Raw genomic sequence first — 24,984 nt, 5'->3', positions numbered from 1 at the left:
ATATATATATATATATGATAAATAGAAGTTTTTGATGCATTCTTTATCTTCAAAGTACTTGGTAGTCGAACTAAATAATAATATTACAACTATAAAATATAGACAAAATTACTCGTAGTTTGTAGCTCATTACAAGTTACTCTATCTATCATCCTTGCACGTAACCTCTTCTAATTGTACACGTTTAGTGAGAGAGAACAGTAATAGCATTGAAGTTACTACTTATACTTCTGGAAATTTGGCTATTTCGTCTAGCTAGCTAATTGTCAATGGTCAACGGAGATGCTCTAGGTCGCTATGATCATTATATGAAGTGATAAAGAGGTATGTATTTACTGGCCAATATAGAATCATCAAATCACCTTTTATGTTGAAAACGAAAAAAAAGCAAACAAATTGCAGAGCTGTGCTTATTAAATAAAAAAGGGAACGGGGAATTAGATTATTGGGACCTTTTACCTGATGTAATCTAAATATATGAATCCTAGCAGATGAGGAACCATTTTCTAGCTGAACTGCAATAGTTTGCACATATATTTGCTAGTCATTGCAAAATACAAGGAGTAGCCACTGATCAGACTTCCTGGATTTCGTCCAAAGCATAATTGTTTGTGGAGACGCCAGCATAATTAACCTTGTTGAATCGAACCACAACAGGATAGCGAGTCTTGGGATCCTGGATGATGATGATCCAAGATGTTAGGACGTGAAAGGAAGCAAGTAAAGCTGATGAAATGTGTTGAAGAGCAGGCATGCAGTTCGATGAAGTACATGCAACCTGGTCCACAGTCACAACTGATCCGATGCCATTGTACCAGTAGGATTCTTTTCGGAGGATCTTCACCTGAAAGTAAAGTGGAAAGAATGTCAATATGATCAACGAGAAATGCCAAATGAAGATGTATCGATAGATATCCATACCTTGGCACCTCTCTTCGGGCCAATCGGCGGCGGCGGAGGTGGCTTTTTGGGAGCTTCGGTGGCCCCCCCTTTTGCGGCCGGAGCAGGCGGCGGCGCCGACGCCTCCTCAGCTCGAACCACCAGCTTTCTACTGGGCTTACTAAAGGTAAAGAAGCTGACACGCGAGGATTGGCTGGTGGTGGCAGCTGCGGCGGCGGCGGTGGGAAGGTTGGAGGTGAGCACGAAGCTTGAAGCTGCTGAGGCCAAGCTGGTGGTTGCCATGGTTTGACGAGAGAAACCTTCTCCAACCACTTCTCTTTTCTCTCTATCTCTCTGACTCTGTCTTTCCTCAAGCCTTGGACGAACCGTATGTGATCCGTGGGGTGTGTTAGGATATGGAATACTGACACAAGAAGATGCTGACGGACTCGAATTCAGGCAAAATTTTCTGCACCGAGGAGATGGAGCGGATTTGATTTCCTCCACTGGGGTGGTGACATGTGCCACACTATCTGATCCGTGTCGATAACATCATCTGCCCATAGATTATTTGGCCAGTTTTGGGGTGCGACACCTTGGAAGAGGTGCAACTTAGAGCTGAGTTCATAAGCCCCCATACACACATGTTGAAGCTTGTTAATGAAAAGGAACAAATCATGTTTCATTTGCCTACTCCGTTATACATTTTAATTAAAATAATAAAAAGAGCTTTATTTGCTTTTTCACAAAGCTCAATGGCAAAGGATTCTTTATATGATTGTCGTTGTTCATTCTATAATCGCAGTGAATCTACATGTGATAAATGCTATAAGTAATCTTAAGTGATTCAGCATTGAAGTTCGTTATGGCTAATTTTTTAGCTCGTCCAAGTAATTATTAGCCAATGATCTTTGTCACCTATCTTCGTTTATTTACAGTAGTGCATCTGAAAGGCTATATCTGCTCACCCAAAGAAGCGGAAGCAAAGAACCATATCAATCAATCCAACATGTACTTCATGTGAGAGAGTCTTTTCATATAGAATCATATAGTCTTATTATTATTATTATTATTATTATTATTATTATTATTATTATTATTATTATTATTATTTACATCATTTGTTGCTGTCATTCAAGAGATCTACTTTGTTTTGATCCTCGGTTTTACCTTACGGAACGAGTTTCTTATTTTGAGGTGCTCTGTTGCTACCATTTTCACAATATCAGTGTAGTGAGCTAGCTAATCATCGAGTTTCATTAAAGTTAGCATATGTTACTCTCAATCCTTTAAATGTGATTAAGAAAATCAACAAGAAAAAAAAAAAGAAAAGATGTAATGCTTGAAAACTACCTCACTCTCAATTCTTTGTTCGTCAACTTAGGGTGGGAGAGCTAAGTAGACTTGATTCATCGTGTGTGCCAGATATTGCAAGGAATTTCAGTTTAAGAGACATTATTGCTTATCAGTGATAGTTCAGCTATCTTCTTTTCAAAGTTCAAACACCTGTCATAAATATCGACATATGAGTTATTATAAAACTAATATCGAGAGATATCCGATAAAATATATTTGATGTATTATTTAGCATATAGTCTGAAATAATAATTATATATTTTACCTACTTATGCTTTAGAGGTTTCGTGACTTTTATAGGACTCTCTTTGCAACAAAAAAAAATTAATAGGTCTGGCATCATCGGGCAAAACCTACTTTTGATGATTCTTGGAAGAAAACATCAGCAAGATTGAAAGGAGCCTATGAGAAGATGAAAACTTTATATATGATTATTGTGTACGTTACAACTCTATTTATAGAATGAAAGAAATAGTGAGTACATATATTCTTTCTGATGAAAAATAGTCGAATAAAAAATTTGTGCATAATGTTTCAAAACTAACATACACGTCAGAAGTATCAACAACAATGGTAATTCGACAATCAAATTGAACATCTAAAGAAAAATTCACATGAAATATTTATGAATAATGTAGCCTCACTAGGGATTGATATATTGAAGGAAGATATATTATAAAATATTTTATATTCTTAAAAGGTAACATTACATGAGATGTGAAGACATTTAAAAATAGGTTCATAACATCTCTATCACTTATGTTCAATTCCATGCCCAAGAAAACAACACAATCGTGATCAAGGTTGGAACTTATTATGCTCATGAGGTTAAAAAAAACCAAAACATGCACAACCAAAACTTTAAAGATTGAATAGTTTGAAGTTTTACCAAAAAAATCATTCACACGAAGATTGATGCATAATAAAAGAAAATGAGGTATGATTAATTGCATGTACAACTATAAGTGCTTCACACTAAAATGTCTTGAGTTGAAGCAAAAAAAGTATAACTTGACTACAGTCCAAAAAGTATCTAAGCTTTTGTTCTACACATCCATTTTGTTGAAATGTTCATGGACATAAATATTTCAAAATAATTTTATATTGATTAAGAAGAAATATAAACTTTCTATATTTCTATTCTTAGAAATTGTCAGAATCAAGATATTTAAGGGTACAAAAAAAAATTAAGTTTGCACCATTTAGGAAGTGCATGCGCGTACACACACACAAACACTATATATATATATATATATATATATATATATATATATATATATATATATATATATATATATATATATATATATATATATATATATATATATATATATATATATATATGGAATGCCAAAGACCCGTTGGAGTATGGTTCATAATTTTTTGAGTGGATGCAATATTTGTAGAAGGAATATAAAGCTGAGCAAGAATGAATAAATGTCCAACTTGACGATCTATTTCAATAATTTGTTAATCTACGCAGCGCAAATAGTGGAAGAAAAATGAATATCAAATCTTAGTCCTCCCATTTGATCAACAGGCAATAACTTTAACCAAAGTTGAGAAACAAGGTATGTATCAGAAATTCTTATATAGGAAGTAATAATTAAACCAATAGGACTTACCTTAGTTGTTCACCCATTGGCAATGTGAATTTGAGCAATATTAAAAGTGGGAGTTTAAAAATAGAATATCACAACATTTAATGACATATGATTTGAACAGATAGAATCAAAAAGTCAATTAATATTACTTATCGTGTCAGAAATTATAGAGATAGACTAAAGTGATACACGAGATAAAACTTAGTTGACTATAGCTTCAACATCAGTGGTAGAAAGTGTTGTGCCGATGGAGAAAGACTCGTAGTTGCAATTGCAACAGTCTTTCTAACAAGTTTATGATATTTCTAACTTGTTTGTCCAATCTTGTGACACTATTTATAAACTACCTTTCATTGTGTGAACGATTTGACTGGTTTGAATACTTTAGAAAGTACAATTGTGTCCCATATCTTCATGATGATGTAGTAGTTGCAAGGACAGTCTCATTTATAAATAGGTTGATGAGCATGTAACTTTGTTCTATGTTTGTTTAGATAAAACTTCTAAAGATTAGCATCTATGGAAGAAAGCGGATTTCGATAAAGTAAAAGGTCTGAACATGCTCAAAATTATCATTTAAAGTCACTAAAAACTGATTTTTTTTTAATCTATTATGTTATGTCACAAGTACTGCAACATCAATTTTGCATTTCCATCGAGGTTCAAATAAAGCAATTTGATCCGAAATAAATATTATTTAAGAATAAAACTCAATAATAGGTTGACCTTGCGATTGTTTCATATGATGCAAACTAGTAAAATATATGATATTGTTGAGCTTGGTCTCCTGTAGCATAACAAATAAATAGAAATTCTCAAAGATTTTTTGTTGTATCAAAACTATCAAAAGATATATTATTGAATGTAAATGAGGGATTAGTGATCCATGTAATATAATCTTATGGTTATTACTATTCCACTATTCGATATGATCCTCAATTGTTTTTGAGGATTTTGAATCATCCTTAACCAGTGATTGAATATCACCAGAGACAACGTTAGAGCTTTTACACTTTCAAGAAACTTTGAATAGCTTAGGTCTAATGAGTATAGTTAAATTCGAACATCGAAAATAAGTTGAGTAACATCTAGTTAAGTCTTATCGAAAGAAGAAACTGTTGGATATAAGCAAAAGCACGAGATAAAGGATAAGACTTACAAATAGATGAAATAAAACTGATATGATCACTAAGGTTGGTAGACTCCTGAGGAAGAGAAGAGTCAACTTTGGACAACGTGGGACTCTGATACCATGAAAGAAAACTTTGTGAAGATTAGAAAGAACTTATGAGAAGATGAAGAGGATGAAGAAATATTGCATGTGATTTTTGTGTATATCATAACCGTATTTATAGGGTGAAAGATAATTAAATTAATTTTATAAATTATGAGATTTATATAAATCAATGGATGTCGGATCCCTTTTCTATGGTTGGAATTAGGGTCAATATCTAATCTTCTCATCACGATCAATCAAGGAAATGAGATCCCTTTTACATAGTAATGTTGACAATTTTGACTTTTTTTTTTTAATTACAAATCAAAATTTCAAGAATAACTTTGACAATTCTCACTTTTTGCCAAAGACTGCAAATCAAATTTTCAAGAAGTATATTAGTGATTATGTTTGACGGTGTTAAGTAATTGTATGCCGATTGGGAGTTGAAGAGTCACGATCAACACATGTCTCCTCTAAGGACATTATAAGAGTCAACAACTCAGATAAAGCCATGAGGGTCATAGCTATTGGGGGTTGGGTAACGACGTGTCTACATCACTGGAATGCCAGCTTAGGAGTTAAGTAATTGAGGTTGGGCAAGAAACGAAAACGAGTTGGGAGTCTTTAGAGCCGAAACAACATTTCGAATGGTACAGATCTTTCAATAGCAGCGAAAATAAGTTGGAAGCATTAAGAACCGAAGAAGCGTACTGTGCTGATTTGAATTTGGTACGTCCATAACTTCAATGGCTGGAAAAAACAAGTTGGAAGAATAAAGAGCCGAAGTAGCAAAAAAAAAACCACTCCTTGTACGTCCGCTGGACTTCTGATAGTGTAATTAACCATGTCTTGGGAGCCGCAGTTGATGTAGACATTGCACGATGGTTATCAAATACACAAGAGACCTATGGATCGTGACTTCCGGACTAATTTGATCACACAGATTTTATTTGATTTCCCTTCAATCAGTATTCACATACTTTAGGTTTGATCGATCGCATGTAACATGAGATAAACCTACATTGGGAACCTACGGAACAAATAATAATTTATTTCTATCATAATTTATTGAATTGACAAATATTTTTAGATTCCTTAACTGAAAACATATTATTTCGAGGTATGTTATTTGAGTGATAAGAAATGCAAGTTTGAAAAACCTACTGTTTAAAGAAAGAAAATCCTTAAAAATTAAGGTTTGGTTCCTCTAATAAATACTTGTGTGGAGAGAGGAGGAAACCAAATTTAGTACAGAGCATTTTTTTTTTTTTTGAATGTGAAGAGAGAATATTTATCATGGTGGAAAGTTTAAATTTTGTCCATATATATAAGCAAAAAAAAAAAAATCTGTTAATTATTTTTTGGATTTTTTTTTAATGTTAGTGCCTTCTTCCTCGACGCTTGTTACAGCATTTTTACAATTGATGGTCATTCGAGGATCATAAAAATCTTTTTCCCGTACATCGACTATCCTAAATTTGACTACTTCTCCAGTGGCAATGGAACAGAACAAAGCCACATTAATCATCCTTCGTATGGCTTTGTGAAGATATCGATTGCTTCACCATAAAAGCTCATTTATGCCTAACTTGATTTTGGTGGCTGCAAAGGCAAACAATTGGATTCTTTTCAGTGGTCCTCGTGGCTCTCTATCAATTTGACACAAACAAGGTGGAAGATTTAGGTGAGTCATGTGAAGGAAATCATTATATATGTCCACCACCTTCGGCTTCAATACATGTGTGCTTACACTACTGCAATTCTCCTACAACCATGGATGAGGCATTGCTTCTCTTCTCCGTCGTCGTCGTCATCGTAGCAGTCCTTGCGAGCCTCTCTTCTCCTTCAGAGGCGCGTGCTTTCTTCGTCTTCGGCGATTCTCTGGTCGACAATGGTAACAACAACTTCTTGGCGACCACTGCCCGGGCTGACTCCCCTCCTTACGGGATCGATACACCCAGTCAACAACCCACAGGGAGGTTCTCTAATGGACTTAACATACCTGATATCCTCAGTTAAGTGGCGTACTCAATGCAATGACATGCTGCCACAGATTCCTGAATGCATTTAACGTTTATTTGCCTTGTTATAATGTTAGCAGGCGAACACCTAGGAGCTGAACCCACACTACCTTACCTCAGTCCCGATCTCCAAGGGGAGAAACTGCTTGTTGGTGCCAACTTTGCATCGGCAGGGATCGGAATTCTGAATGACACAGGCATCCAGTTTGTAAGCAGTTAATGGAGATCAGACCTAGATTTACTTTGCATGCATGATCTTTTCTTCACTCGTGTTTCTTTCTTGGAAATTTTTGCATGATATATATCGACAGATAAACATCATCAGAATCAATAGGCAGCTGCAACATTTCGAGGAATATCAGGAGAGGCTTAGAGCCATGATAGGTCAATCTCAGGCGCAAAAGCTTGTGAACCAAGCATTATTTCTGATCACCCTCGGAGGCAATGACTTTGTCAACAACTACTACTTGATCCCTTTCTCTGTACGATCTCGCCAGTTTTCGCTGCCTGACTACGTAGACTATATACTGTTCGAGTACAAGAAAATTCTCACGGTAACTAATTCCCTCCACGACTTTACCTCCATCTTACGAATCAGCACTCTCAGCAGCAAGTTCGCATCACTTGAAGCGTTCATGAATTCTGCAATATTTTTTTTTTACTTTGATCTTTTACGGAATAAAGGAGGGGGCAAATGTCAGTCTATTATTCTACCTTGCGTTGGGTAACACATGGTAGTATGTTAACTGAGAAGCGTAGTTGAAATGTTTCAGTAAACATATCTCCCCTTTCAAATCAATCACGAAGTCTCCATTTCTTGACCTTGTTTTTCCTTTGTTATTTGCTACTGAGCCCTAAAGAATTTAATGACCATTTAATTAGGCTCATTTGAGTTGGCAATAAGATACTGGAGAACTATTGGTTGAGATCAAAGGAAAACAAAGTAATTAAGCATAGCATTACTGTGAATCACTTTCGTAAGATCTCAGTGAGGTCTCAATAATGCTCGCTCCATCCTCTCATCAATGACATCTGTTACCAACCCCTAGCGGCTACACGAGATGGGGGGTCGTCGGGCTCTCGTCACCGGCACCGGGCCGCTGGGCTGCGTCCCAGCTGAGCTCGCCCTACGAAGCCTCGACGGCGAGTGCGATCCCGAGCTACAAAGAGCCGCAAGCCTGTTCAATTCGCAGCTCTTCCAGGTCCTGCAGGAGCTCAACACCCAGTTCGGTGCAGACGTCTTCATTTCAGCAAACGCCTTCAGGATGCATATGAACTACGTGACGAACCCAGAGGCCTTCGGTAAAACATCATGATGAACATTTGATGTGCATTAAGAAGTTGATCATGCATGTTTTTCACCAAAATTTTCTGCAGGTTTTACGACGTCAAGGATTGCATGTTGTGGGCAAGGACCCTACAACGGACTCGGCCTCTGTACGGTGGCGTCCAACCTTTGTGAAGACCGTAGCAAATACGCCTTCTGGGACGCCTTTCATCCTTCGGAGAAAGCCTGCCGGATCGTCGTGAGCCATTTCATGGACGGCTCTTCCGAGTACATGAACCCCATGAACTTGAGCACCATCTTAGCCATGGATGCCATGATTTAAGCTTTACTTGGAGAGAATTGTCATCTTGAGTTGGAAAAGGATGTATGTCGCATGCCTCCCTGATCCCCTCCTTATATTTCTCATGTATCGGTTAACTAAATGCTTGATACATCAAGCTATAGATTTCTAACATATTAAAGATGTTTGGTGGTACAACTCTTGAACTCTAGATTTCTGGATTAGCTACTTTCATTTCTAACTTCATCACCCTCTTTTTGTTGCACTTCCACACAGGAAAAAACTTGCAGTCTTCATGGAAAACCATTATTAGGAACGCAATAAAATTATCTCAGACCTTTTCCCATAAAAAAAACACAGAATCCTACTGATTATTGGTAAAACTATATATGGAGTCATCAGAGATCTATGTGTGTGCGAGTTCAGGACTCGGCGCTTGTACCAATAAATTGGACATGGACTATATGATGATCTCCTGTGTAGTGTTCTGTGATGTCAGAACAGATGACATGACATCACAGATGACATGGAGCCCCAGAAGTGTTTCAGCTGATTTGTATGCATAGAAATCTACCTTATGCATTAATGAGACACAAAGCTAACAGGATTTTCATTATCTTCCGATAACATGTTTCTGCGATTACTCACATATGTGTTCAAAACTAGTCTCACGGAGAGAACACGTTGTGTGGTACTTCGCAGCAGTCCTGCATTGTGTGGTACCACACGTTGTGTGGTATCTAGCTTCCACTAGTAATTTTTTATTTACTAAAATATTTAACTACCATTTCAGATAATTTAGTATCACCCAACTATCAATCATTTTAAATCACACATGGCGCCATTTTAGCTAGAGTCATACACACGTCTCAAAGTTGTATGAAATGACATAGGCTGACTTAGAAGCGACTGCATCCCTAAGCGACGCCACTTAACTCAGAAGTGACACGAAACAGAATTCACGCTACTCAAAATTGAATGAAGTGGCACCCGAAAATGACGAGACAGCCCCGCATAGCATGGGATCAGATCAATCGCCCTAGAATAGATGAACCACCTGCTTGAAATATCCATGGATGCTAACAACCTACAGATGATTGATCCCTAGAGAGGTATAGAAACTACCCCTGAGCAGACACGAGGGAGATCTCTCTACACACTAACTCAGTCATATAGCTTATACTATTATCTTCTTTCCTTTGCTAACTTAAGTATCGAAGGGGTCGTGCTGGGCAACCTCCTACGCCGGCCTATCATGCAAGATCGCTTGTTGCTAGAAGACACCCAGACGACCCATGCCCTGTTAGGATCAAAATCGATACTAAGAGGGGGAGGTGAATTAGTGCTTATGTAAAATTATATCGATTTAAAAAATTTCTTTCGATAATACTCGTATTGGAAAGACGTTTAACTTGAAAGTGTTCGTAAGCATAATGAATAAGTAAATCAATTTATAATAAGAATGAAAAGTATAAAGTAAATGCAAACCGATTTATAGTGGTTCGGTCATCATGACCTACGTCCTATCATTGATAAAATTGTAGATATGGTGTTTAATGTAATGCTCATGTATGCTCGTGTCTTTTGGCTTATTTATGCTTTACACAGCATACATATGGACGGTAGAAGGCTTAATAGCCCTAAATTAGTTGGGTTTGGTGGCCATTTTAGGCTTGTAAATAAAGATTGTTATGTGGACACTTGTGAGAGATTTCAGTCTGTAGTGGACCATTTTGGATCCTTTGTTGTGGAAACGTTCATAACTTGTGAAGTATGTTTGTAATTTGCATTGGTTAAGAGATGTTTCTTGAAATAATTGCTTGTGAATTGAGGCACTTTTTCTAACCCGTTTTCTCTTTTGTAGGTCTTAAGAGACCGTAGGAGGTTTCGAGAAGGCTGACCTTCGCGGACGGACACACAAGGGTGTTATACAACTTAGGCAAAACCAGCTAAGTCCGTGACAAATGGTATCAGAGCGGGGCAAACACTCATAGAAACATTTGGCATGCAAATGTAGGGGACCTAGCGGGGTTGCGTTGAGGGCAGCCAGCACACGCGACCGTTTGGGGAAAAGCGAGCATGAAGATATAGGGAAAAAGGAGTCGCTTAGAGGAGCGGGCATTTAAGATTGACATTCAGAGGAATGGCCAACCCTTAACGCAAGAGGCACCATGAGGACAAGTAAGCTAGGAAGAATGCGTAGCGCATAAAGGTTGGGATGGCTGTGTTTGAGCTACGGCTTAACGTTAGCAACCGTACTTGATGGAGCTCAAGGCAAGTGAGACGCTTGGTCAAGGATGAGACCATGTAAGGTGGAATGAGTTGTTCAGTGACCAAAAAAGTTATACAAAGCTCACAGAGGTGATGAGAATTGCTAACTTGAAGAATTTGGTACTTATGCAAAGGCTTGTATACGAATGATGGAGTGTTCGTGGCTATCCTAAGGCGACCGAAACTCGGCACCACAGAGCATTGAAACTTTCTCTTTAGTATGAGAAGGATACGTTCGTAGGAGGCTGAAGTGTGCAGCGAGTTCAGCATGTTGCTAGGCCTTGAGGGGTGCAACGGGGGTTGTATTAACGTGGAGTCAAAATCTAGCAAGTGCGTTTCTGGGAGGCAGAACAATGTACAGTTTGTTCAGTAAGGCGGAGTAGTCCAAGGGGATGGTGGTCTCCGAAACTTTCAAAGAGAAGGAAGCAAAGAGAGAAGTTGCTCCAATGGGATAGATATCTAAGAGAGATAAGTCTTGGCTCTCCAAAGGGAGTGTTAGGATCAAGAGCACTAAGAGGGGGGGGGGGGGGGGGGGGTGTTAGGATCGGAGCGGCACTAAGAGGGGGGGGTGAATTAGTGCAGCGGATTAAAACGTTGATTTCGACAAATCTTTCGTACGATAAAAATCATAATCGGAAGTGATTAACTTGAAAGCGTATTCGCAAAGTTGAGCAGCAAAGATAATGATGAAACAAAGCAAGTAAGAAGGTTTGCAGTAATGTAAATGATAATAAGAAATGCAAACCAGAGATTACGCCGTTTTTAAAGTGGTTCGGTCAAGTGACCTACATCCACTTGCGAGGCCCCTCTTCGATGAGGCTCCCACCTTCCACTAGCAAATCTCTTGAAAGTGAAGGGTGAATACCCCTCTTACAACTTTTACAAGCGGTTCACTCTCTTACAGATTTTCAGAAAGAAGGAAGGAGGTGAACACTAGCAAATTGAAAACAAGACAAGCTAACACTTTTCTAAGGCCTTTCTCTCAAACACTTGCTGCTCAAAAAGTTGTAATCTCAGCTGAGATTTGAGGGGTATTTATAGGCCTCAAGAGGATTCAAATTTGGGCTCCAAAATTTGAATTCTCTTAGGGTTCCCGATGCTGGAGGTGCCACCGCCCAGCCAAGCGGTGCCACCGCCCAGCGCTCGGGTATTGGATGGTGCAACCGCCCAGCCCAGGAGGTGTCACCGCCCAGCTCTCGGGTGCTGGGCGGTGCCACCGCCAGTCTAGGCGGTGCCACCGCCTAGGCCAAATCAGCTCACTGGTTGAGCTCCAAACTTGGCCCAAACCAGTCCGAACTCGGGCCCAATTAGCCCATACTTGGGTTATAGGATTAACACCTAATCCTAACTCTAATTAACATGATAACTACAAATTTAAAGACATTTTATAAGCTATTACAAAGTCCGTAAGTCAAGACTTCTTCCGGTGAGCTTTCGGCGAACTTCCGACGGTCTTCCGATAAACTCTCGGAAACCATTCTGCGGACTCCCGACAAGCTCCTAGACTTCACGATTTGATCTTGGCGAGTTCCAACGAGCTTCTTCAGAAAGCTCCGATCATTCTCGGTGAGCTCCGCGAACTTCCAACGAACCTTCCGGCGAGCTTCCGAAAAACCCTTCGGCAAGCTCCCTACTCATTCTTGGCTAGTTTCGGCAGCATTCCCGACGAACCTTCGGACTTCCGTCGAACTCTCGAACTCGCAATGAATCCTTCGTGCTTGACTCCGACACTTTGTTTTGCTTTATGTCTTCGTCGTTATCGTAGTTAATCCTGCACACACAAGCAAAAACTCTACTCCGATCTAGACAATTATTATAAAGCGAATTGACATTCTGTTGCCCGGCACGTCATTAGTTGGCACTTCATCCGATTCTTTGGCGCATCATCCTCTCTTGCGGCTTGTTGCCCAATCGACGGTTGACCTCCGCAACGCCGATATCCTTGGCACAGTTTCGCTCTCCTTGGCCCGATGCCCGACGTTCGAAGCGTTCAGCCATCCAATATCCTAACGTGATCTCTTCCAGCGCAACGTCAATTCCTCCTGCGTCAACTGTCTAAACCTGATCGAGTAGACCTGCATCACTCAAAATACAGTTAAACATCTAAATACAATCAATTAGTTTCATCATCAAAATCTGAGATTCAACAATCTCCCCATTTTTGATGATGACAACTAATTGATGACTAACGGAGTTAACCTTAACTCCCGGAGTTTAAACAAACTCCCCCTATCAATATGCCATATTGATAGAACCTTGAATTCAAACAGAATTCAAGTCATTGCAATATTCATCATGAATACTTGCAACACATCATCATGAACATATGCATAAAACTTATGCATCATATGTCATGTCATCAACATACTTCTCCCCCTTTGTCATCAACAAAAAGGAGAAGTATCACAATCAAGTGTTTGTTATATGGGTTCAACTTATTGCATGAAAAACATAATATCAAGTTTTATCATCATGCAATCTAACGATTAAAGATGTGTAAGTTTAACATGCTTGGTCTTCTTGAGATAGCTATTGATTGCTTCTCTTTAGACTACTAGCTAGCAGTTTTCACGATATGCAAGTTGCAAGCTAGCAAATTTTTGCTTCCTTTGCAATGTTTGAGCTAGCAATTTTGCTTCTGTAGCAAGTTAGCATATTTTGCATTTTGAGATAGCAACTATTGGCTTCTCTTTAGACTATAAGATAGCAATTTTTACACTATGCAAGTTTTACTACATACAAGCTAGTAAAAAAAATTACGAAAGCAAATACAAGATAGCTTTCTTGTGTAAGCTCATGATTCTTGCTTCTTATTGCAATGTGCAAGTTGCAAGTTTTGCTTCTTTTGTAATGTGTAAGTTTTCAAATTTTGCATCTTGAGCGAGCAATATTTCTCCCCCTTTGTCATTGTCAAAAAGAAAAGAAGAATACAGTTTTGTTGTTCTTTTTCCTTTTACAATGATTTCAAAATCATGACAAAGGATGAATAATCAAGTTATGAATGTCAAGACAATTTTTCATCATGAATATTTTATCATTGCATGCATCATTATCATAAGTTGAAATATTACATGCATATTTTCGAAAACCTTATATTTCATTCATGCACGATATTGAATAAATCGATCGACATTATGAGGATATCATACATGATACTAAACAATCATCATGTTTTTAACTATTTATCAATATTTTGATCATGGTACCAAACAATCATCATTTAGAGCATTCATGATACAAAACATTAAATCAACATTTATCATTTTAGCAGCAACTCATAGCATTTTAAATCATGATTTACATCATATGCAATACATCATATGCAATACATAACATCAAAATTAGAAAGCACAAGTATTGCATGCATCATTGTAAATCATAAATGTTTCATGATTGTATAAATTTTGTCAAATTATATCCTACCATGCATGATCAAAACTTCTCCCTGTTTTATCATTGAAAACAAGAAAGAAGTAGGGAAGAGCATAACATTTGTGTAAAATATTTCAATCATTTCAAGGCATTTATATCATAGATATAAAGAAATCATATCATCAAAGATAAGACCATTTGAATACTAAAAGACATGATTCATTTTATCAAATCTCTTCCTTTTATAAATAACAAAAATTGTAGGTGTACAAAGAAGAGATTGTGATTAAAAAAGAATCTCAAGTAGTAAATCCAAGAAATCAAGATCATAATTTAAATACAACCTCATTCAAATTCAAATCATCAAATTCATCAAAATCTCAACATTACTTTCAAGAGATTCAAAATGGTATACATAGATTTATCATAATAATCATCAAGATCAATAAGATAGAGAAAATTAAATTTTCAAGGAAAAAATATTTTTCTCTTTTTAGTTGTTTCAATTCATATGATTTTATTTCATTTATGCCAAATAAAAACATGTATCATGTTTAAAACCGAAAGTGTAAGATTTATTACAACAAAGATCAATAAGGCACTTCCATTATAGTAAAAATCAATAATCCATAAATCGCAAGATTCATCATGCATAATTTTAAAATTTATTAAGCATGATCATTATGCATGACACTAAAACATGGTTTCAAAATGTTTAATATTTTCATTGCACAATTTAATCATTATGCATCATCATATTTTCAAATTCGAACATGCACAATTTCAAAACTATATCTTTTATTTTTCATGCATGATACAAATAACTCAATCATCAATATCGGCATATCATACATGATATTCAAGCATTCATGATAAATCATTTTGGCAACATGATCATAGCTATTCAAATGATAGTATCTAAATGTCAAAATTCATTACATCCTATCATGCATGATCATTAACTTCTTATTTGAATTTCATGCATTATTTTGTTTCATCACATAAGGAATATCAAGAAGAGTTATTGGGTGATGAGATAAATATTTCATGAGTACAAGGAATTGCATGAAAATCATATCATGAAAAGATAATAATAGAAGACACATTTTGTTTTGAAAAATCTCCTCTTAAATAATCAAGAAAAAATCTTAGGAGATCATGATATAGATAAAATTCATTCAATCTTAGAATAAGATATTAATTCAAGCATATAAAATTTCTCAATTCATTATGAATCATAAAAAGAATTGTGGTTCCGAAATATCATGATTCATTTAGAAAAATTTTCTCTTTTAGTGCACGATAAGAAGAAATATAGCAATGATACCAATCATAATTCATTTGGATAATAGATGCTAAAAAGGAACATTGAGGATACAAGATCTTGATTTTTATAGAGTAAATCTCAAGTTATAAATCTCAAAAAATCAAGATAAAGCTCATTCAAATTAAAATCATCAAATCAAAATCATTTTCAAGATATTCATAAAAAGATGATAAAATAGATTCATCAAACCAAGAATTTTCAAGAAAAATACTTTTATCTATTTAGTTGTTTCATATAAGTATGCCTTTGTCCTTTTTGTGCCAAAAAATATATATATATCATCAATCATTTAGGATCGAAAAACAAATTTCTTCATAACAACCATCAAGATCATTATGTATAACTTTTAAAATCTCATGCATAAAATGGTATTAAAACATTTAATATTTTCATTCCATCATTTTGCATTTTTATTGAACATAATTTTGAATGATTCTTATAGATAACTAAAACTTCTTTAGTTTTAATTTATATGATTAACTTTATCTTAGCATGCTCAAATTTTATTCATATGTCAAAACCATACATCATGTTTGAAAACCAAAGACAAGGTTCAAAAAAAAAAATCATCAAGCCTTCATTTCAAAAGTCATGCATCGTCATTGAAAATAAATATAGAAATCGTCAAAAGACACATTCTTGCTTCTCAAGCACGTACATAAGATTAATCTTACTAGGTGTATAAGCATTAGATTTATATCTAACATTTTATTGCATTAACATAACACATGTAATTTTCAAGAAAATTAATCCTAAGCTAAATTAAAAATAACTCATGAAAGTATTATGTAATTTTGAAATAAATTAGGGGGATTTCAATTACCTCATTTTTGAAAGTGGTTGAGGCGTAGTTTGCCACCTCGCCTTTCTTGATTTTCTCCTCGTCTTCGGAAGAGCTCAATTCATCCCAATTTTTATTCTTCTTGCGTTCAAAGCAAGTAGTTCCATTCTTTTTTCTTTTTAATTTTTGTTTCATTTGTAGTTTAAGTTCATCATCACTTGAGCTTATGCTCGAGTGGTCTTCATGTGTTCTATGTCCGAAATCCTTCCTGTCCTTTGGAAGGTTATTCTCGAGTTTCTTTTTTGTCACATTGTTCATTTCGTAGGTTATTAGAGACCCAATAAGTTCTTCGAGCGGGAATGTTTTAAGGTCCTTGGCCTCTTGAATGGCCGTAACTTTTGGATCCCAATATTTTGGAAGGGATCTTAAGATTTTAGTGACTAGTTCAAAATTAGAAAAACTTTTACCAAGAGCTTTGAGTCCATTAATGACATCCATGAAATGGGTGTACATGTCTCCGATGGACTCACTTGGTTTCATCCGGAAAAGTTCGTAAGAATGCATAAGAATATTGATTTTGGACTCTTTCACTCGGCTAGTGCCTTCATGAGTGACCTCTAGAGTTCTCCAAATATCAAAAGCCGAGTCACACATCGAAATGCGATTAAATTCATTTTTGTCAAGTGCACAATATAAGGCATTCATAGCCTTTGCATTTAGAGAAAACATCTTCTTCTCCAAATCATTCCAATGGTTCATTGGAAGAGAAGAAATTTTAAATCCATTTTCGACTATGTGCCATAAATTCAAATCCAAAGAAAGTAAGAAAACTCTCATTCGAGTTTTCCAATAAGTGTAGTCCGTCCCATTGAAAAAGGGAGGACAAATGAGAGAGTGACCCTCTTGAAAGCCGTAAAGAGCCATTTCTATTTGGGTGTTAAACCAAGGTAGAAAAATGTGGCTCTGATACCAATTGTTAGGATCGGAGTGGCACTAAGAGGGGGGGGTGAATTAGTGCAATGGATTAAAACGTTGATTTCGACAAATCTTTCGTACGATAAAAATCAGAATCGGAAGTGATTAACTTGAAAGCGTATTCGCAAAGTTAAGCAGCAAAGATAATGATGAAACAAAGTAAGTAAGAAGGTTTGCAGTAATGTAAATGATAATAAGAAATGCAAACCAGAGATTACGCCGTTTTTAAAGTGGTTCGGTCAAGTGACCTACATCCACTTGCGAGGCCCCTCTTCGATGAGGCTCCCACCTTCCACTAGCAAATCTCTTGAAAGTGAAGGGTGAATACCCCTCTTACAACTTTTACAAGCGGTTCACTCTCTTACAGATTTTCAGAAAGAAGGAAGGAGGTGAACACTAGCAAAATGAAAACAAGACAAGCTAACACTTTTCTAAGGCCTTTCTCTCAAACACTTGCTGCTCAAAAAGTTGTAATCTCAGCTGAGATTTGAGGGGTATTTATAAGCCTCAAGAGGATTCAAATTTGGGCTCCAAAATTTGAATTCTCTTAGGGTTCCCGATGCTGGAGGTGCCACCGCCCAGCCAAGCGGTGCCACCGCCCAGCGCTCGGGTGTTGGACGGTGCAACCGCCCAGCCCAGGAGGTGTCACCGCCCAGCTCTCAGGTGCTGGGCGGTGCCACCGCCAGTCTAGGCGGTGCCACCGCCTAGGCCAAATCAGCTCACTGGTTGAGCTCCAAACTTGGCCCAAACCAGTCCGAACTCGGGCCCAATTAGCCCCTACTTGGGTTATAGGATTAACACCTAATCCTAACTCTAATTAACATGATAACTACGAATTTAAAGACATTTTATAAGCTATTACAAAGTCCGTAAGTCAAGACTTCTTTCGACGAACTTCCGACGGTCTTCCGATAAACTCTCGGAAACCATTCTGCGGACTCCCGACAAGCTCCTAGACTTCACGATTTGATCTTGGCGAGTTCCAACGAGCTTCTTCAGAAAGCTCCGATCATTCTCGGTGAGCTCCGCGAACTTCCAACGAACCTTCCGGCGAGCTTCCGAAAAACCCTTCGGCAAGCTCCCTACTTATTCTTGGCTAGTTTCGGCAGCATTCCCGACGAACCTTCGGACTTCCGTCGAACTCTCGAACTCGCAATGAATCCTTCGTGCTTGACTCTGACACTTTGTTTTGCTTTATGTCTTCGTCGTTATCGTAGTTAATCCTGCACACACAAGCAAAAACTCTACTCCGATCTAGACAATTATTATAAAGCGAATTGACATTCTGTTGCCCGGCACGTCATTGGTTGGCGCTTCGTCCGATTCTTCGGCGCATCATCCTCTCTTGCGGCTTGTTGCCCAATCGATGGTTGACCTTCGCAACGCCGATATCCTTGGCACAGTTTCGCTCTCCTTGGCCCGATGCCCGACGTTCGAAGCGTTCAGCCATCTAATATCCTAACGTGATCTCTTCTAGCGCAACGTCAATTCCTCCTGCGTCAACTGTCTAAACCTGATCGAGTAGACCTGCATCACTCAAAATACAGTTAAACATCTAAACACAATCAATTAGTTTCATCATCAAAATCTGAGATTGAACAGGGGGGGAGGGGGGGGGGGGGGTTAATTAGTGCAGCGGAAAACCTTTTATGATTAAAATAAAAACTGCGTTCATTCGATAAAAGTGATTTTGGTAAGAAAGCCGATTCGTAAATCACTTTAACTTTTGATTAAGCGAAATGCAGTAATGATATAAATGCAGTTTGCAGTTATGATTCAAATCAGATAGTAGGTGCAAACTGAAATATGATATTCGTACGAAAAAACTGATTTATGTCTAAATGATAATTTGTAAATCACTTGATTAAGCGAGATACAGTTTAAGCAAGGATATGAAGGCAGTTTGCAGTTATGATAGAAATCAAAACGTAAACGCAAACTGAAATATGATGATCGTACGAAAAAACTGATTTACGTCTAAACGCCGATTTGGAAAGTGCAAAGCTTGAAACCCGATCATATATGCGCAAAAAGCAGTAAGCTTTTGAGGAGATTTGCAGTAAAGATAATATGCTCAAAGTAAATGCAAACCGAGATTTAGAGTGGTTCGGTCAATCTTGACCTACTCCACTTTTGGCTTCCTCCACCAACGAGGTCACTGACGTCAACTAGAGGCCTTCCTTCAATAGGCGAAGGCCAACCACCCTTTTACAGTTTCACTCCGTTTGACGGGCTTAGGAGACAACCCGTACAGAATTTTCTCTCCTCTCTTTACAGCTCAGAACTTGGAAGAAAAGAGGGAGAAGAACTTTTGGCCTTTACAACAATTTTGAGCTCTAAAAATCACAAAACAAGATCAGGATTTCGGTGTAAGTTCATGCCATTTCAGTGCTGAATGGGTGGGGTATTTATAGGCCCCAACCCAGTTCAAATTTGGAGCTCAAAACTATCAATTCCCAGAATTCCGGGATCAGGCGGTTGCACCTCCTGACTAAGGCGGTTGCATCGCTTGGCAGAGCTCGAAGACTGAGCCTCTGGGCGGTGCTACCTCCTGTCAAGGGTGGTTGCACCTCCTGCCAGAGCTCGAAGACCGAGCTCAGGCGGTGCCACCGCCTGACTGAGGCGGTTGCACCTCTTGCCAGAGCTCGAAGACCGAGCTCAGAAGGTGCCACCTCTTGTAAGGGGAGGTTGCACCGCCCAGTCTCGCTCGGAGACTGAGCCCAGGCAGTGCCACCTCCTGGCTGGGGCGGTTGCACCTCCCGGCAGAAATCAAGGTCCGAATGGGTTGATCCATTCGGCCCAATTTGGGTTTTTCAGGGGCCCAATTGCCCCAAGATTAAGTTAATGGGATCACCTCCCATTTCCAACTTAATCATTGTGCTAACTACGATATTCCCTAAGACATTTACTGCAACTTGCTCCGGTGCGTCAATCGCTTCTTTCGGCGAGCTTCCGGTGAACTTCTGTCGATCATCCGATGAACCCTCGGATTTGTTCCCGCAGAACCTCCGACGACTGTCCGAACTTCCATCGAACTCTCGAACTCCCAACGTGATCATTGTCTTGACTCCGGCGTAACTCCTACTGCATGTCTTTCTTCCATCGTAGTTAATCCTGCACACTTAAAACAAAACTTCGATCGAGACAATTAATCCTAAGCAATTAACTAAGTTGTCCGGCATGTCATTGATCCCTTGACGCTTCGTCCGAGTCTTCGGCGCATCGTCCTCTCCTGTAGCCTATTGCCCAATCAGCCAGTTGACTCCGCAACTCTGATATCTTTGGCACAATACCCGCTCTTCTTGGCCCGATGCTCGAGTCCACAACCCGAAGCCTTCTATCGATACGTCGACCGATCCACCGGCCCGACGTCCAATCTTCTGACATGTTCCTCCGGCACAACATGATTTTCCTGCTTTAATTGTCTCATCCTGATCGAAGCGTCCCGCGTCACTCAAAATGTAGATTAAATCATAAACATATATCAAGTAGTTTCATCATCAAAATACGAGATTCAACAATCTCCCCCTTTTTGATGATGACAACCACTTGATGACGGAGTTAAACTTAACTCCCAGAGTTTAAAAAAACTCCCCCTATCAATATGCCATCTTGAATTCAAACTGAATTCAAGTTATTGCAATATTCATCATGAATACTTGCAACATGTTATCAAGAACTTATGGATAACATGTCATGTCATCAACATACTTCTCCCCCTTTGTCATCAACAAAAAGGAGAAGTCCAACTATTCTTGTGTTTGGAATATTAATTTAACTTATTGCATGAAAAACATAATATCCATTTTTACCATCATGCAAGTTTGCTATTATCAAATAGTATGATATCAACATGTAAGATTGCAATATAAGCTTTTGATATCGTAACGCAAACATTTCAAGTGTTTATCAATTGTAGCATTTCATCACATGGCAAGATATCAATAAGTAAAGTTGCGATGCTAGTTCTTGATATATTATTATAATGGAACCATGGCATAGAGCAAATATGGCAATCATAGCATCAATTCATATATTTCTCCCCATTTGTTGTCAACAAAAAGGAGAACGATATAAGCAAATTTTAAATATAAGTGCGATGCTATAAGCAGGTTCATGTCATTTTTCAACAAAGAATGATAAGATACCAAATATTTAAATATCTCAAGGAAAACATGACATGGAGATAGCTTTGAAAATTCATCCATTTTATTTGTTATTTTCTTTTTACATGAAGGAGGAAAGCTATTTCTGAGCTTACTCGAATGAAGTTAAATTTGATAAGATATTAAAGCACGCTTCATTTTTACAAGTATCAAGATATGTATGTGAATCAAATCCTTGTACGTAAAAATGACTTCCTTTTTCAAGAAGGAATTTATAAGCAGGAATCATTTCATCAAATCCATTTCTCAAAACAAAATATTGTTCACATAATAAGTGTATGAGAGATGTATTTGCTAGTTGATTCCATATGTCAAAAATTAATGATATGAATTAAACTTGATATGACATATGCTTATTAAGTCTGGAAGAGGATAATTCAAAAATCCAATTGTTAGGATACCAATAGTTAAGAGAATCCGAAAATGAAATTAACACTTTCATGCATTCAGACAAGGCTGTGCTATTGATTTTCAAATACAATCATGAGGACAAAACATGCTTATTATCATGGAAATTTTTGTATTCAAAGCACATAATTTCCAACCTGTTATTAGGGCATGTAATTGTGTAAAATCATCATGGCAATTGAGTGATTTGATCATTCAATCAAGAAAGTCCGAAAATTAATTTTAACAAGTTCAATCATTCGGACATATTTTTGCCATAGTTTTTCAAATACAATCATGAAGATCAGACATGCTCATCATCATGGTAGTACGATAGCAAGTTTACAATATATAAGCTAGCAAAAATTTTTTAACATTTTAAGACACGCAAACTAGTAATTTTCTCTTTGAGATATGCACATTAGCAACTCTTTCTCCCCCTATGTCATTGACAAAAAGAAGGGAAGACCCTTTACATTAATTTTTAAATCATGACAAAGGTAGGTTTCAATCTTATTTGTGCATCATTATATTTTCAAATTCGAACATGCACAATTTCAAAAACCTTATATTTCATTCATGCATGATACTGAATAAATCAATCAATATTATGAGCATATTATACATAATACTTAAATTTTTAACTATTTATCAACATTTTGATCATGAAACCAAACATTCATCATTTAGAGTATTCATGACATTAAATCAACATTTATAATACATCATTTTAGTAACAACTCATAGCATTTTAAATCATGATTTACATCATATGCAATACATCACATCATAATTAAAAAGCTCAAGTATCGCATGCATCATTGTAAATCATAAATGCTTCATATCATGATGGTATCAATTTTATCAAATTATATCCTACCATGCATGATCATAACTTTTTATTTGTATATATCAAAATAAATTAATGAATATTTTATGTATTCATATCATCACATAAGGAATATCAAGAAGAATTGGTAATGAGATTTACAAATCATGTAGACAAATTATGAATATTAAGAGACATATTATGATTCTTTTTAGATAACTCAAATAGCAAAAAGAAAGAATCATAGTAAGTTATTTTGATTTATAAAAAGAATTCTCAAGTTATAATTCCAAGAAATCACGATTCATTTCAATAAATTTCAATAAGAACACAAAGTAGGTGATCTTGATTCATAAATGATTTCAAGTTATAAATCATGGGAAATTAAGATCATGATTTCGATAAAACCCATTAAATTCAAATCATCAAAATCTCAACATTACTTTCAAGAGATTCAAAATGGCATAGATAATTTTATTAATCTTTTAGTGAAAAAGTCAATAAGGTAGAGAAAAATAAATTTTCAAGAAAAATACTTTTCTCTTTTTAGTTGTTTTAATTCATATGATTTTATTTCATCTATGCCAAACATGTAGCATGTTTTAAAATTGAAAGTGCAAGTTTTATTATGACAAAGATCAATAAGGCACTTTCATTACCATGAAAATCGAAAATCGTAAGATTCATCATCCATAATTATAAAACCAATAAACACGATTTTTAAAATCTCATGCATAGAATAAAATCATGGTATCAAAACATCATTATATCATCAAGCATGATTTCATATTTTCAATCAAAATCATTTTATTTGTTTATTATAAAATATGTATTTTTCATGATTATTTTCAGAACTACTACTAGCATGATCATAAATTTTGCATTTTCATCATTTTTTTTTAAACATGCAATTTTCAAGAAAATTAATTCTATACTAAAAAAGAAAATGCATTATGAAGAGCATCATGTAATTTCGAAATAAATTAAGGGGGTTTTGATTACCCCATCGTTGAATGTCGTTAAGGCGTAATTTGCCACCTCGCCTTTCTTGATTTTCTCCTCGTCTTCGGAGGAGCTCGATTCATCTCACTTTATGTTCTTCTTCTTTGGCCTCTTCCTTCGTTCAAGTTTATTGTTTATTTTAGATTTTTGTTTAATAAACTTATTAAGATTTAGTGTTCGAAGTTCAAGTTCATCATTGTCCTCATCACTTGAGTCATCGCTCAAGTGGTATTCATTTGTCCGGAGTTCCAAACCCTTCCTGTTCTTTGGAAGGTGATTTTGTTTATCATGTTCATCATGTGCATTGTGCACCATTTCATATGTCATCAACGAACCAATTAGTTCTTCAAGTGGAAAGTTGTTTAGGTTTTTAGCTTCTTGCATTGCAATTACTTTTGAATCCCACTTCTTAGAAAGAGAACGCTTCTTGTTTACGAGTTCAAAATCCGAAAAATATTTTCCAAGAGCTCTTAAACTATTGACGACATCCGTGAAACGGGTGTACATGTCGTCTATAGTCTCACTTGGTTGCATTCGAAAAAGCTCAAAATCATGCAATAAAATGTTAACTTTCGAGTCTTTGACTCTACTAGTTTCCTCGTGCGTGATTTCAAGTGTTCGCCAAATGTCAAAAGCCGTTTCGCACGTAGAAATCCGATTGAACTCATTTTTGTCCAAAGCGCAAAATAAGGCATTCATAGCCTTTGTGTTTAAAGAAAAATACTTCTTCTCCAAATCTGACCATTCGTTCATCGGTTTAGAGGGAAGTTGAAAACCGTTTTCAACGATATTCCATAAATCCAAATTCATAGAAATCAAGAAAACTCTCATTCGAGTTTTCCAATAGGTGTAGTCCGTCCCATTGAACATGGGTGGACGTGTAATAGAATGGTCCTCTTGGTTTCCGGCGTATGCCATCTCTCTTAGGTTTTAATCCGTTTGAGAGTTAACCCCGCTCTGATACCAATTGTTAGGATCAAGAGCACTAAGAGGGGGGGGGGGGGGGGCTGAATTAGTGCAGCGAAAAACCTTTTACGATTAAAATAAAAACTACGTTCGTTCGATAAAAGTGATTTCGGTAAGAAAGCCGATTCGTAAATCACTTTAACTTTTGATTAAGCGAAATGCAGCAATGATATAAATGTAGTTTGTAGTTATGATTTAAATCAGATAGCAAGCGCAAACTAAAATATGATATTCATACGAAAAAACTGATTTACGTCTAAA

The 24,984-nt window shown here is 36.9% G+C and overlaps 2 protein-coding genes across 2 annotated transcripts; one reads left to right on the top strand and one right to left on the bottom strand.

The window, feature by feature from the left end:
• Positions 1 to 492: 492 nt before the first annotated feature.
• Positions 493 to 1,300, bottom strand: LOC135650226 (photosystem I reaction center subunit IV, chloroplastic-like). Its single transcript, XM_065169471.1, has 3 exons — positions 922 to 1,300; positions 779 to 844; positions 493 to 676 (listed from the first exon to the last, which is right to left on the bottom strand). Exons 1-3 carry the CDS (start codon positions 1,180 to 1,182, stop codon positions 575 to 577), a joined length of 429 nt encoding a protein of 142 aa, XP_065025543.1. The 5' UTR covers positions 1,183 to 1,300; the 3' UTR covers positions 493 to 574.
• A 5,489-nt stretch (positions 1,301 to 6,789) lies between these two features.
• Positions 6,790 to 8,858, top strand: LOC135648397 (GDSL esterase/lipase At5g33370-like). Its single transcript, XM_065166055.1, has 5 exons — positions 6,790 to 7,072; positions 7,160 to 7,287; positions 7,391 to 7,633; positions 8,129 to 8,381; positions 8,457 to 8,858. Exons 1-5 carry the CDS (start codon positions 6,832 to 6,834, stop codon positions 8,687 to 8,689), a joined length of 1,098 nt encoding a protein of 365 aa, XP_065022127.1. The 5' UTR covers positions 6,790 to 6,831; the 3' UTR covers positions 8,690 to 8,858.
• Positions 8,859 to 24,984: the final 16,126 nt, after the last annotated feature.

This window comes from Musa acuminata, chromosome BXJ3-9 (genome assembly GCF_036884655.1).
Source record: "Musa acuminata AAA Group cultivar baxijiao chromosome BXJ3-9, Cavendish_Baxijiao_AAA, whole genome shotgun sequence".
NCBI lineage: Eukaryota > Viridiplantae > Streptophyta > Magnoliopsida > Zingiberales > Musaceae > Musa > Musa acuminata.
Note: the sequence above shows the minus strand (reverse complement) of the source record. Positions and strands in the feature narration are given on the sequence as shown.